Consider the following 12,625-nt stretch of genomic DNA (forward strand, 5'->3'; position numbering starts at 1 on the left):
GGGGAGCCGCCAGGGCTGGCAGAGCCAGATGATGCAAGGGCGGCCGAGGTTCGAACCAGATGCCCCCCTGTCCCACGGTGAACCTCGGGGCCCTATGGGCACTGGTGGAGGGGGTGCTGGGTGCCAACCTGGACCCGTCCTATGGAGTGGCAACGGTGACCACCACCTCCCCGAGTTGCACCCCTCTGATGAGGCTGCACATGGGACAGTGTGGCAAGGCTGTGTATGTGCCGCCGACAAGTGAGCCGGGGCCCTCTGGCCCCAGACCCCACAACATCCACCAGGGCATCAAAGGCCATGGGACGTGGTAAGCTGGCTGCCTACACCTCTGATTTGCATCCTGGGGACACACCTAGACGTAGCGGTGGAACTTGGAGGGCCAAACACATCGGGGATCACTGAGGGCACTGGTGGGAGGGGAGCGGGGCGGGGGGGCACAGCACCATCGAGAGAGTGGGGAGTTGTTACAGACAATAAACGCCTCTTGTCACTTTCTTCCGCATATCTCCAGGCATCTCCCCTCCCCATGGCACTCCCCCAACATCTGGCCGTGGACATAGCCCCGGAGCTGTATCCGATCCTCTGGGTGTTCGAATGTTGGCTGCTGCTGAAGGATGTGGAGGCTTTTGAGAGGGTGCAGAAGAGATTTACCAGGATGTTGCCTGGTATGGAGGGCATTAGCTATGAGGAGAGGTTGAATAAACTCTTTGTTTGTTCTCACTGGAACGTCGGAGGTTGAGGGGTGACCTGATAGAGGTCTACAAAATTATATGGGGCATAGACAGAGTGGATAGTCAGGGGCTTTTTCCCAGGGTAGAAGGGTCAATTATTAGGGGGGCATAGGTTTAAGGTGCGAGGGGCAAGGTTTAGAGGAGATGTACGAGGCAAGTCTTTTACACAGAGGGTAGTGAGTGCCTGGAACTCGCTGTCAGAGGGGGTGGTGGAAGCAGGGACGATAGTGATGTTTAAGGGGCGTCTTGACAAATACATGAATAGGATGGGAATAGAAGGATACAGACCCTGAAAGTGTAGAAGATTTTAGTTTAGACGGGCAGCATGGCCGAAGGGCCTATTCCTGTGCTACTTTTCTTTGTTCTTTGTGTGAGGTGTTGCCTCCCGTAGTGTTCAAGCACAGTGTCCAGGCATCAAGTTGTGATATTGGTTAGCTAGGCAATGAGCTGCACATGCTACATAGCCTGCTCACCCACAGGAATCCACTTGGGTTGTGTGACATGCTCACTTAACCACGATTGCCAATTCCCCATTAGCAATTGCCTTCAACTGCACGGCTAGAGGCTTTGGCAGTCGATGAGGGTTGTGGGTGGTCGGTGGGACAACCGGGCAGGGACAAGGGTTGCCCATGAAACGGGTGTACACGATCCAGGGGTTGACATGCTGGTGCCGCGCGGGGTTGCCTCCCCCACCCCCACCATGACAGCCCACCCCTGTGGAGGCTCATCTACTCCTAGCCATCGGGCAAGTCCAGCGTCCCTTGACTCTTTGCCTGTGAGCAAAGATGGCTACTCACCTCCTCTGCTCCCCACAGAAGCCCTTCTGCCAGGTTCATGTTTTTCAAAAGGAGTACTAATTTGCGCCTGCGTGACCACTTGCTGGGGAGGCCACTGAATGACAGGAGGCCGTTGGATAAGGGGTGGCTCTCATTAATTGTATCGAAATAGGGTCTAAGTGGTTCTAATTGGTTTCTCGCCATGCTCCAACGAGATCATAATTTTGCCTACGGGAGCGGGCCGGTTGCACATCAAATTACAGTTCAGACATGGTATTATTGAATGGCTCAGCAGGGCTTATGGCCTACCACTGCTCCTATTTTTAATACCCTTTTCCCTTTAAATCCTTTTCCTAATATAGAGGCAAAAACTCAAAATATGGTCACATCAAACTTTAAATGTTGCTATAACTGTACTAATACAGATAGCAACCCTGACTGGTTTGCAGTGTAAACAATACTTCCAAATGTAGTTGGGACACTAATTCTACATTCAGGGCCAGAAAGGTCCAGTGAACCTTGCAAATATCCCCCCCTCTAGCTGGGTTACATGATGTGGGAGATTGTCTCCAGCAGATTGCATTTTTTTTAAACCTTATTGCAGCAGCATTTTAGATTGAAACTACTTTGCCGTGACTGTTATTTTTTTTATTTATTTGTATATTTAGAGTTTAATCAAACCTACTATATCTGCGACTTCCATTTTAAACTATGCAATGTTTCAAATTTATTCCAGGTTGTTACCACTGCTGAAACCCCCAACAGTGTCAAACCTATTAATAAATTTGCTTTGGACTGCTCAGACACTGTAAGTAATCTTGTATGTGAGCAATTTACAGATCATGCGAAAAACCTGCATCAGGCGCAGATATGTGGTACCAGCACTAAAGACACACAAGAAAACAAGTCCAGTATTTTGGGATATTTATCAAATGTAGCTTCAGATGTGCCAATGACGGAAGCATTTGATGAAATTCCCAATGAGCCAGACCGATGTCAAGTGATAGAAAAGCATGTCAATAGGCCTGATACCATCGACACAACTGATACAATACTTTTGCATGAAACTGCAGAAACAGACGCAGGCTTAAGAACAAACTGTGGAGGGCAAAAACAGCAGCAAGAAATCAAGGAGGTTGATCACAACTGCAGAAATGTGGCCAATAACATCCATACTGAAACTGTGGTTCCTGATACGATGGCTTCACTGTCTAGTAGACGCCAGGATTTGAAACGGTTACCAGTAATAAGCCAATGTATGGGCAGCCATGACGATCTAAAAACTTCAATAGATTCAAAGACTGTGTTTATTCACCCAGGCTCGAAAGCTGACAAGCAGGTGCTGCAGCTGCCGGAATCTAGAAAACATCAGCCAGAATACAAATTAACTCCGTTAAATACTAATATCCCATCTTTAGGAAATGAACAAGATAATATGGCACAAATAATGGAAAACTCTTCAGCGCATTCCATGCCATCTATTAGAAAATCAGTAGAAGATAATCGAGCCGTATTTCCTAGTTGCAGTAATGAACATATGAGTTCTAAGCCAATGGAAGAATTAGAACAACTGATAGATGACCAGGAGATGGAAAGATCAAAAGTTCAAAGCTACTTAATGCAGCATCAGGAATCTATCCTTCAGCTTCAGAAGGCTGGGTTGGTAAGAAAGCATACCAAAGAATTGGAAAGACTAACTTTTCTAAAGTCTCCGAGCAAACCAGTGCAGATACAAAATTGTGAAAATAGGAAAGCTGCACTTGCAGAGAATGACTCCCTGGATTTGATCGTGCATGAGCCAGTGGTAGACATTCAGGATCTAACACAAGTTTATGAAGATGTGGAGAACAATGTATTGTCAGAGACTAGTTGTGACGAGTTTAATTTTATAGATGGCATATTCCAGAAAACATCTACACCTTATCTGAATAATAGGAGTGGGTCCGGATTCTTCACTAAAGATCGCTTGCAGCAAATCTGTGCAACACTGATACCATCTCCTTTAACTTCAAGCTTGACTCGTAGCTCCAGCAGTGACAGTCTTCACAGTATTCAAGGGCAACCTGGTTTAGTTGAGCTCCGCATACAGGAAATTGAAGCCAGGATGCGCCAGGCAGGACTAACTATCTGTTCAGAAATGAAGAGGTCTCATTCCTTAGCCAAACTGGGAAGTTTGAACATATCAAGTGAGGATCTGTCATCCAGGGAGAAAGAAGTTGGAACTTTCATACGGTCAAGTCACGTCAAACTAATTGAGAGTTTGTTGTTGCCTAATGCTGTTGAAAAAATGCAGTGGAAAGGCAGTCTCTGTGGGGAAATGGATATGGAAACAAAACCGGTTTCCTTCATAAGGCCACTAAATAGATCAGTTGAAACTTCCAGTTCTATATTGGAACATAAAACTCTGAAATTGCCTGATATTCGGTGCACAGATCAAGGTGAACACCCTTGTGGGATGTTTTCTCCTACCAAATACAGTATTGCTGATGCAGAAGTTACACTGCAGTGTATAGACTTCATCTCCATTCCTTCATTTGGACTAAGCAAGTTCCATACCCAGAGTGCCAACGAACTCTACCCTTTGACTTCTCGGGAACAGAATGTACGAATGCGCCCTCTCTGGAAGCTCAGAAAGCAGTGTGAGAAAAAGAGAACTCACAACCCATTCTATAATACCATGTGATTTTCTGGAAAGGAGAATGCATTCCAAACTTCCTTTTAAACATAACCTTAAAGCAAAAATAATTGAATTCTAGTCTATGTTGGTCGATCTCTTGTAACAGTTCAAAATTATTCAAAAGTAACCTTTTTTTGTGCAGTATCGCGCTGATTAGTTTGCTTATTTAGACTGAATCTAAAATTTCTGAAGTTGCATTTTTACTTTTAAAATGAAAGTTCCCACTTTGAAACAGGAAATAATCCACAGTGCTTTTTCAACAAAAAAAAAGACCAATACAGATTCAGTTAGGGCTACTTAATTTTGGGAGGATTATCATGAAACTTAAATGTTCCTTGAAGCAAAGCCCTGAAAACTATTGTTTGTTGTATTCTCTAAATCCAACCGAAAATTTGGAAAACAAATTTACATGGATTTTGAAGTTGCTTCATAGTTGAAATTGATATGTGACTTGTCCCCAAACCCTGCATGATTTGCACATTTTTAAATATAATAGTTGGGGGGGAATAAATTATCTTTACTAAGCTTCTAGCAAGAGTTCCATTTTACCCCTAAATCAATGAACTTGCAGAAAATAAAATAATCATTCATTCTGCCCAAAGAAAAACAAATTGAGATATGGTCCCTTTTTGGACCTACTTCTGTAAATAATTTCTTCCCCATTTTTGCCTTAAGCTGAAGTAGTGTAGAATGTGTATTCTGTGTCTAATAGTTTTGCTGAGTGAATATGTTGTTGAGAATGATCAGCATAGAGTAAGTAAACACCAGACTTTGTGCTTTTCTACTTTTCCATTGATTCTCTATTAATGATATTGTCCCTCTCCATTGAACAGTGTTGTTGAAATAATTATACAGTGATAGCCTGTCTTTTAAAATTCAAAATTTCACACTAGGTTTTATATATTTTTTTAATTGTAATTTCTTGACACTTTGCATTATGTATGTAAATATTGTGACTGTTTCCCAGTTGTTTGTTATTCCTCTGATCAGATTCCATTATTCCACAAGTTGCCATAACTGTTTCTTCCTACAAATATTGAGTATGTTATGTATTTGAGAAAAAACACATCTCTTATGATACCTGTTCTTACTCAAATCTGAGCCCAATCGAATTGTCCGCTAACACGCAAGCATTATCCTTGTTTTACAGTGATTAGTTTGTCAAAGTTTGTTGTTCCTCCACGTGTCAATTTTCCAGGATTATTGCTAATTTTTCAAGAATTGGTTTCTGAGATTCAATCATTTTTTTGCAGGGAAGTTAGAGATCAATAGCCTTGTTATTAAGACTTTCTCTCAGCCCATAAATTACAAGAACAAACATTTTGTTTAAAACAATGTATAAAATAGACAGCATTCTAACCCTATTGCAGTTTGCAATTCCTGGGGCAAAGTTTCCTGATGCCCCAATATATACAAGCAGAATGAAGCTGAGCTCCAGAACAGGAGGTGCCAAATTTGCTTCTTGGTCTATGCTGAGTTAGCAAATTTCAGCCAGGTTATATGAAAGGATACTGCAGAATGTGTCCATTGACTAAAGGGCAGAACATCAGTCAATTTTCCTGCTCCTGACTGATATTTAGGTGACTGGTTTCAGCTGAAGATGCAATCTGGCTTGCTTATGTTGGGCCTTATACTTATAGATTGTTGAGATATAATGTCTTGGTTGACAGGTGAAAATTACCACTTGACTGTTATACTAGCAGAAGACCGGTCGGTACCCATGGAGTGAACCCCAGCATGATTCAGTGGATCCAACAGAGAGATGGGAAGAGAGGGTGAAAGGATTGCAGAAAGAAAGCATTCCAGGCAAAAAGTGGATTGTACGTTCTGGACCACTTCTTAAAAAGGCGTCAAACAATTTGAATTAAAAGTCTGATGCCTCAAAACCCATCTCCCTCCTCTTAAAAAGAATTCTGTGTTTCGTTTCTGCAGGAAGAAACCATCTAAAGGAATGCAATTGTTTGGTTGCTCTCTATAAGCAGTAAATAATCTCATAGCTGCATAGGAATACTTTTATTCCATGACACTGCACTGTTTCAGCAGTATTGTATGGCCACTATGTGGCAGGCAAGATGTAATTCATTGTGGTAATGTCAAATGAGGTTGCATCATGTATTTTTGTAAATAAAAATCTTAATCATGGTTAAATTATTCTATTACGCTTCCATGGAACTTCATGCATATTAACACAAGCTGGCATCTTTGTGCTTTCCTGATTGTTTTCAGCATTTTTCTACTCTTAATTACCATCAGATGGATGCAGATGATTGCTGAGAGTTTGGTTTCATTCGCAATTCAGCCATACCTTATTTATGTATTTTCAAATTCCCCTGAGAAAGATGTTGGAACTCCAAAAAATATGCCTTTCCAATGTGTACTTGCATCATCTTACTAATTCTGGTATACATGGAGGGGATGAAAAAAAAAATGGTGATTGTAATATAAAGTATTACGTAGCTTAAAAATATTCACATGAGGTATCAAAAAAAATGAAAAGGTTTAAGGTAGAATTGAAGGTGGATGATAAATTGACTTGCAAAATTGGGGTCAACCAAACAGACTGAGACCGAAAGATTTAATACATCTGTAACTGCCTAAATAACTATAGGCATGACATTTTCTTGAATTAACATATGAAGCCTCAATTTTTTTAAAAACATCAATGAATAATTATATTACTGTATGTTTGTCTGATAGGTTTGTGTTCTGCAGGTTAGTTAAATATATGCTCCAAGTAGCAGAATTTGTATCTCTGCCAAAGTTCACTTTTTTTTTTAAGTGCTCAAAGCAAATTATTGCAAAATTCATTGTCCGAGAACTATGCAGCTTAAAAATCAGCATATTTAGACAAGAAAGCCTGAGACTGTTGATAATAAACAGTGACACCATCTATATTTAGACTTTATTATCCCATATGGTTTGAGCAGCTGCTAAAATAGCTGAATACACAAATACCACCACATGGTCTGTTGCTAAATGAATGGCCTGTAAAGATTCCAGCTTCAGTACCCAGACTGCTAAATGTATTTGCTGATGCTACAGATGGTCTTAATGCCAAGAGGGGTGAAAATAAAATAATCCAGAGCTCACGCTCTTTTTTGCGATCCATCACATACCGCAATTACCAAGTTTCGTGCTCAATTTATATACTTCTGAAATTTTGAAGTGTGATCAACGACCTCAGTTGCTTTGTCTCTACACATGCACACATATTACACTGACCACAGTAAGTTGAGAGTGTGCTATTTTATATGGACAGGGAAATTATACAATGTCAACCAAAGTGTTAGGTGATGTCCCCTTAAGGCTACCAAGATTTGATCAGTAAAAGCTGGGTAAATTCATTCAAAGATTAATTGCTATTCAGGTTTGAGAAAAGATTTATAGATGGGACTTTTGCGAGCTTGGGAGCATTGGAGGAAAAGTATAAGTTGCCCCGGGGAAATTTCTTGAGATATATGCAGGTGAGGGCGTTTACTAGACAACAGGTGAGGGAATTCCGTTGCTCCCGACACAGGGGATACAGGACGGGGTGCTTTCAGGGGTGTGTGTCGGAGAGGGCAAGGTGTCAAGAGATTTACCGAGAGATGAGGGAAGAGGGGGAGGAGTCGGTGGGCGAACTAAAAGGAAAGTGGGAAGAAGAACTAGGGGAGGAGATAGAGGAGGGATGTGGGCTGATGCCCTAAGCAGGGTAAATTCCTCTTCCTCATGCGCCAGGCTTAGCCTGATTCAATTTAAGGTGCTACATAGAGCACACATAACGGGAGCAAGATTGAGCAGGTTCTTTGGAGTGGAGGACAAATGTGGGAGGTGTGGCGGGAGCCCGGCAAGCCACGCACATATGTTTTGGGCGTGCCCGGCACTGGAAGGGTATTGGAAGGGAGTGACGGGAGTGATTTCGCGGGTGGTGAAGGCCCGGGTCAAACCAGGCTGGGGGTTAGCTCTATTTGGAGTTGCGGAAGAGCCGGGAGTGCAGGAGGCGAAAGAGGCCGACGTTGTGGCCTTTGCGTCCCTAGTAGCCCGGCGCAGGATCCTACTCGTGGAAGGAGGCGAAACCCCCCGGACTGGAGGCCTGGGTAAATGATATGGCGGGGTTCATTAAACTGGAGCAGATAAAGTTTGCCCTGAGAGGATCGGCTCAAGGGTTCACCAGGCGGTGGCAGCCATTTCTAACTACCTAGGGGAACGTTAGAGGGAAGACAGATGACCAGCAGCAGCAACCCGGGGGGAGGGGGGGGGGGGGTTTAGTTTAGTTTAGGTCAAAGATAAAGGGGTTTTGTTACTTGTGTATTGTTAAAAATTTCTGTATTGTTATTGTTGCGTTTGCTTTGTAAGAGGGGAAAAATTGTTGTTTGGGAAAAAAAATTCAATAAAACATATTTTTTAAAAAAAGGTTTGAGAAAAGATGAATTAGAAATTGAATGACTTCAAGAAATTGTTTATTGTGATAGGAGCATTTTTTTTGACATTATAAATGTTTCGTAAAAAGAGTGTCACAAATTTACACAAGTGTCACCATTTTAAATTTTGCAGACTTGAAAGCATTTTAAATTATATGTACATATCTGTGCAAAAATTGACACATAGGATGGGACTTTGCAGCTGTCTGGTCCCGCTAATGGTGCCACTCTGTCGCGGGTTCCCTGGCAGCGGAGGGTCTGAACAACGGGGGACCCCATTGACAGCAGCAGGACTGAAAGATCCCACCGGCGGCCAATGGCGGGCTGCCTCCACCGGCACAAAACACTCCGAGGGGGAGGGGATTTTTGGTTTAAAAGTTTGAAATTGCTCATATACCTCATGTAAAAGTAGGCCGTAGCTTTTCAGAGATCATAGCCCCCAAAACCCAGAACCAAGTCCAATCTCTACAATCACACCAAAATCCTTAATTCATTTCTCATTTAAACGAGAACATTAAATAAACGAAAGTCTGGGCCTTCAGTTCTCAACCATTGTCTTCAGTCTTCCTCGAAGCAGGGGAGAGACTCCAGTGTTGTCAGGTGGACCCTGGTAAATAGCGACTCAGTACAAACCTCCTGTACCAAAGCTGAGTTTAATGGCTGGGGGCAATCAGCATGACATTTTCTAAAAGCACAGCCCTTCCCTTCCACCAGCCCCCGAGCAGCATTGAAACCGCGGGCTCACCTGACACTGCAGCTCCCACTCTCGGGTGATAGTGGGATGAGACCAAGGAGATTCCCCTCCCCCAGCCTTCGTCCCCCCTCGTCCATCCCGCTCCATGTAGGGCCATTACCCCAAACAAACCCATACCCCTAGGCGATGATTAGGACCAGGAACCCCAGGACTTCCCAGAAAATGGTGGCTGAACCACAGCAGGGGAAGTCAACAACCCGATGCCTAATTCACCTGGTCCATTGTGGAGGGTGAAATGCAGAGAGAGTGACTGACCATAAACAACTGCTTCCTTCATTCCCTGAGGCATTCTTTTGAAGAGCCATGTTAAGTGTGCTTGTGTGGCCGGGTGCGGCGATGACCAGCTAAGTCGCACGTTTCGGCACCTCCCGTTTTAACGGACTTTTGGGCTCTTATCGGGAGCCCCAACGGCAATTTTCGAAGGCGAAACCCACTGTGAGGCGACATAGAAGGGAGTCCCCCCCGGATGTGAATGGATAGAAGAGATAATAGTGGCCAGATTGCAGAGGATCCTCTGGAGCAGCGGCAAAGAAGGGAAGTGAGAAGCTTGATGGCGGCGGAGGGAGGCCAGTTGGTATGAGGCCTGGAACAGCAGGAGTTCCTCCGGCGATGTGTGGAGGAGCTCAAGAAGGAGGTGCTGGCGCCGATGCTGCAGGCGATTGAGGGGTTAAAGGAGGCGCAGAAGACCCAAGAGATGGAGCTCCGTGGAGTGAAGGCAAAAGCTGCCGAAAATGAGGACGAGATACAGGGCTTGGTGGTGAAGACGGAGACGCACAAGGCACTGCATAAGAGGTGTATGGAGAGACTGGAAGCCCTGGAAAATAGCTCGAGGAGGAAGAACTTAAGAATCTTGGGTCTTCCCGAAGGGGCAGAGGGAGCGGACGTTGGGGCGTATGTGAGCACGATGCTCCATACCTTAATGGGAGCTGAGGCCCCGACGGGCCCCCTGGAAGTGGAGGGAGCATACCGAGTCCTCGTGAGAAGACCAAAGGCAGGAGAAATACCTCGAGCAATAGTGGTGAGGTTCCACCGCTACAAGGACAGGGAGATGGTCCTGAGATGGGCGAAAAAGCAACGGAGCAGCAGGTGGGAGAACGCGGTGATCCCAGTGTATCAGGATTGGAGTGCGGAGGTGGCGAGAAGGAGGGAGAGTTTCAATCGGGCCAAGGCGGTTCTCCACAAGAAAGTGAAATTCGGAATGTTGCAGCCGGCAAGACTGTGGGTTACACACCAGGGTAAACACCACTACTTCGAGACAGCAGAGGAGGCGTGGACATTTATTGAAGAGGAGAAGTTGGACTAGATTTGAGAAAGAGTGTTTGAAATGAAGTAGCGAGGCGGTGGCAAGGGACTGTGAATCAGGTGGGGGAAAATTTTCTTTCCCCTCGAAGGGGGGGGAACACGAAGAAATGTGGCCGCCGGTGGGGGAAGGGGCGGGGGAAGGAGAGAGGGAGCTGCGCCATCAGGGGTGGGGCCGAGAGGGAAGCGCGGGCTTTGTTCCCGCGCTATGGAAATTGTGGCGGGAAAAGGGGGCGCAGGAAGGAGGGGGCCTCACATAATGGGAGGCTAAGGATAAACGGGGGAAGCCGAGGTCAGCCAGAGTTTGCTGACTTCCGGGAGCAATATGGGGGGAGCAACTAAGCTAGAGAGGGATCTAGTGGGGGGGGGGGGGGCGGTTAACTGGGTTGCTGCTGCTAAGGTGAGGGGGAGCTGTTACGGGATGGGATGGTCGGGACGGGAGGGCACCGTCCGGGGGATAAGCGGGTGCGTGGGAACTGGGTGAGGAGCTGGTCTAAAAAAGGGGATGGCTAGTCGACGAGGGGGGGGGTAAAGAGCCCCCCAACCCGGTTGATCACGTGGAACATGAGAGGGTTGAATGGGCCGATTAAGAGGGCAAGGGTATTTGCGCACCTAAAGAAGCTAAAGGCAGATGTGGTCATGCTTCAGGAGATGCGTATCAGGTCAGATTAAGAAAAGGATGGGTGGGACAGGTATTCCACTCTGGCTTGGATGCGGAAAATAGAGGGGTGGCAATACTGGTGGGGAAACGGGTATTGTTTGAGGCGAAGACCATACTAGCAGACAGTGGGGGTAGATACGTGATGGTGAGCGGCAGATTGCAAGGTGAGGCGGTGGTGCTGGTGAACGTATATGCCCCGAACTGGGATGATGCGAACTTTATGAAGCGTATGTTGGGGCGCATCCCGGACCTGGAGATGGGAAAGTTGGTAATGGGGGGGGGGGGCGGGGGGGGGACTTCAACACGGTGCTGGACCCAGGGCTGGACCGGTCCAGATCTAGGACCGGGAGGAGGCCGGCAGCGGCCAAAGTGCTTAAGGGCTTTATGGAGCAGATGGGAGGAGTGGATCCCTGGAGATTTACTAGACCAAGGAGTAAAGAGTTTTCCTTCTTCTCCCATGTCCACAAAGTGTACTCCCGGATAGACTTCTTTATCCTGGGAAGGGTGCTGATCCCGAAGGTGGCAGGAACGGAGTATTCAGCTATAGCCATTTCAGATCATGCCCCTCATTGGGTAGATCTGGAAGTAGGAGAGGAAAAGGAGCGGCGCCCACTCTGGAGATTAGATATGGGACTGTTGGCGGATGAGGGGGTATGTGTAAGGGTGAGGGGATGTATTGAAAGGTACCTAGAGATCAATGATGACGGAGAGGTCCAGGTGGGAGTGGTCTGGGAGGCGCTGAAGGTGGTGGTTAGAGGGGAGCTGATCTCCATAAGGGCCCATAAGGGGAAACAAGAGGGTAAAGAAAGGGAGAGATTGTTGGGGGAGATTTTGAGGGTGGATAGGCAATATGCGGAGGCTCCAGATGAAGGGCTATACAGGGAAAGATGGAGATTGCACACGGACTTTGACTTGTTGACCACGGGTAAGGCGGAGGCACAATGGAGGAAGGCACAGGGAGTGCAGTATGAATATGGAGAGAAGGCGAGCCGGCTGCTGGCCCAACAACTTAGGAAGAGGGGGGGCGGCGAGAGAGATCGGAGGGGTTAGAGACGAGGAGGGAAAGATGGAACGGGGAGCGGAGAGGGTGAACGGGGTGTTTAAGGTATTTTACGAGAGGCTATATAAGGCTCAACCCCCGGAAGGGAAAGAGGGAATGATGCGTTTCCTAGACCAGCTGGAGTTCCCGAAGGTTGAGGAACAGGAGATGACAGGACTGGGAGCGCAGATTGAGGTAGAGGAGGTGGTAAAAGGAATTGGGAATATGCAGGCAGGGAAGGCCCCGGGACCGGATGGGTTCCCGGTGGAGTTCTATAGGAAATACGTG

The 12,625-nt window shown here is 46.1% G+C and overlaps 1 protein-coding gene across 1 annotated transcript in view; it reads left to right on the forward strand.

Annotated features, from left to right (window-relative positions):
* Window positions 1–6,340, forward strand: part of LOC140394774 (protein phosphatase Slingshot homolog 1-like) — a 127,372-nt gene extending 121,032 nt beyond the window's left edge. Inside the window, exon 15 of the mRNA XM_072481994.1 lies at window positions 2,244–6,340. Coding sequence (XP_072338095.1) covers window positions 2,244–4,190 — 1,947 coding nt within the window. The 3' untranslated portion in view covers window positions 4,191–6,340. The remainder of the gene's footprint in view (window positions 1–2,243) is intronic.
* The last annotated feature ends 6,285 nt before the right edge of the window (window positions 6,341–12,625 follow it).

The sequence above is a fragment of the Scyliorhinus torazame genome, chromosome 1 (assembly GCF_047496885.1).
Source record: "Scyliorhinus torazame isolate Kashiwa2021f chromosome 1, sScyTor2.1, whole genome shotgun sequence".
NCBI classification, from domain to species: Eukaryota; Metazoa; Chordata; class Chondrichthyes; order Carcharhiniformes; family Scyliorhinidae; genus Scyliorhinus; species Scyliorhinus torazame.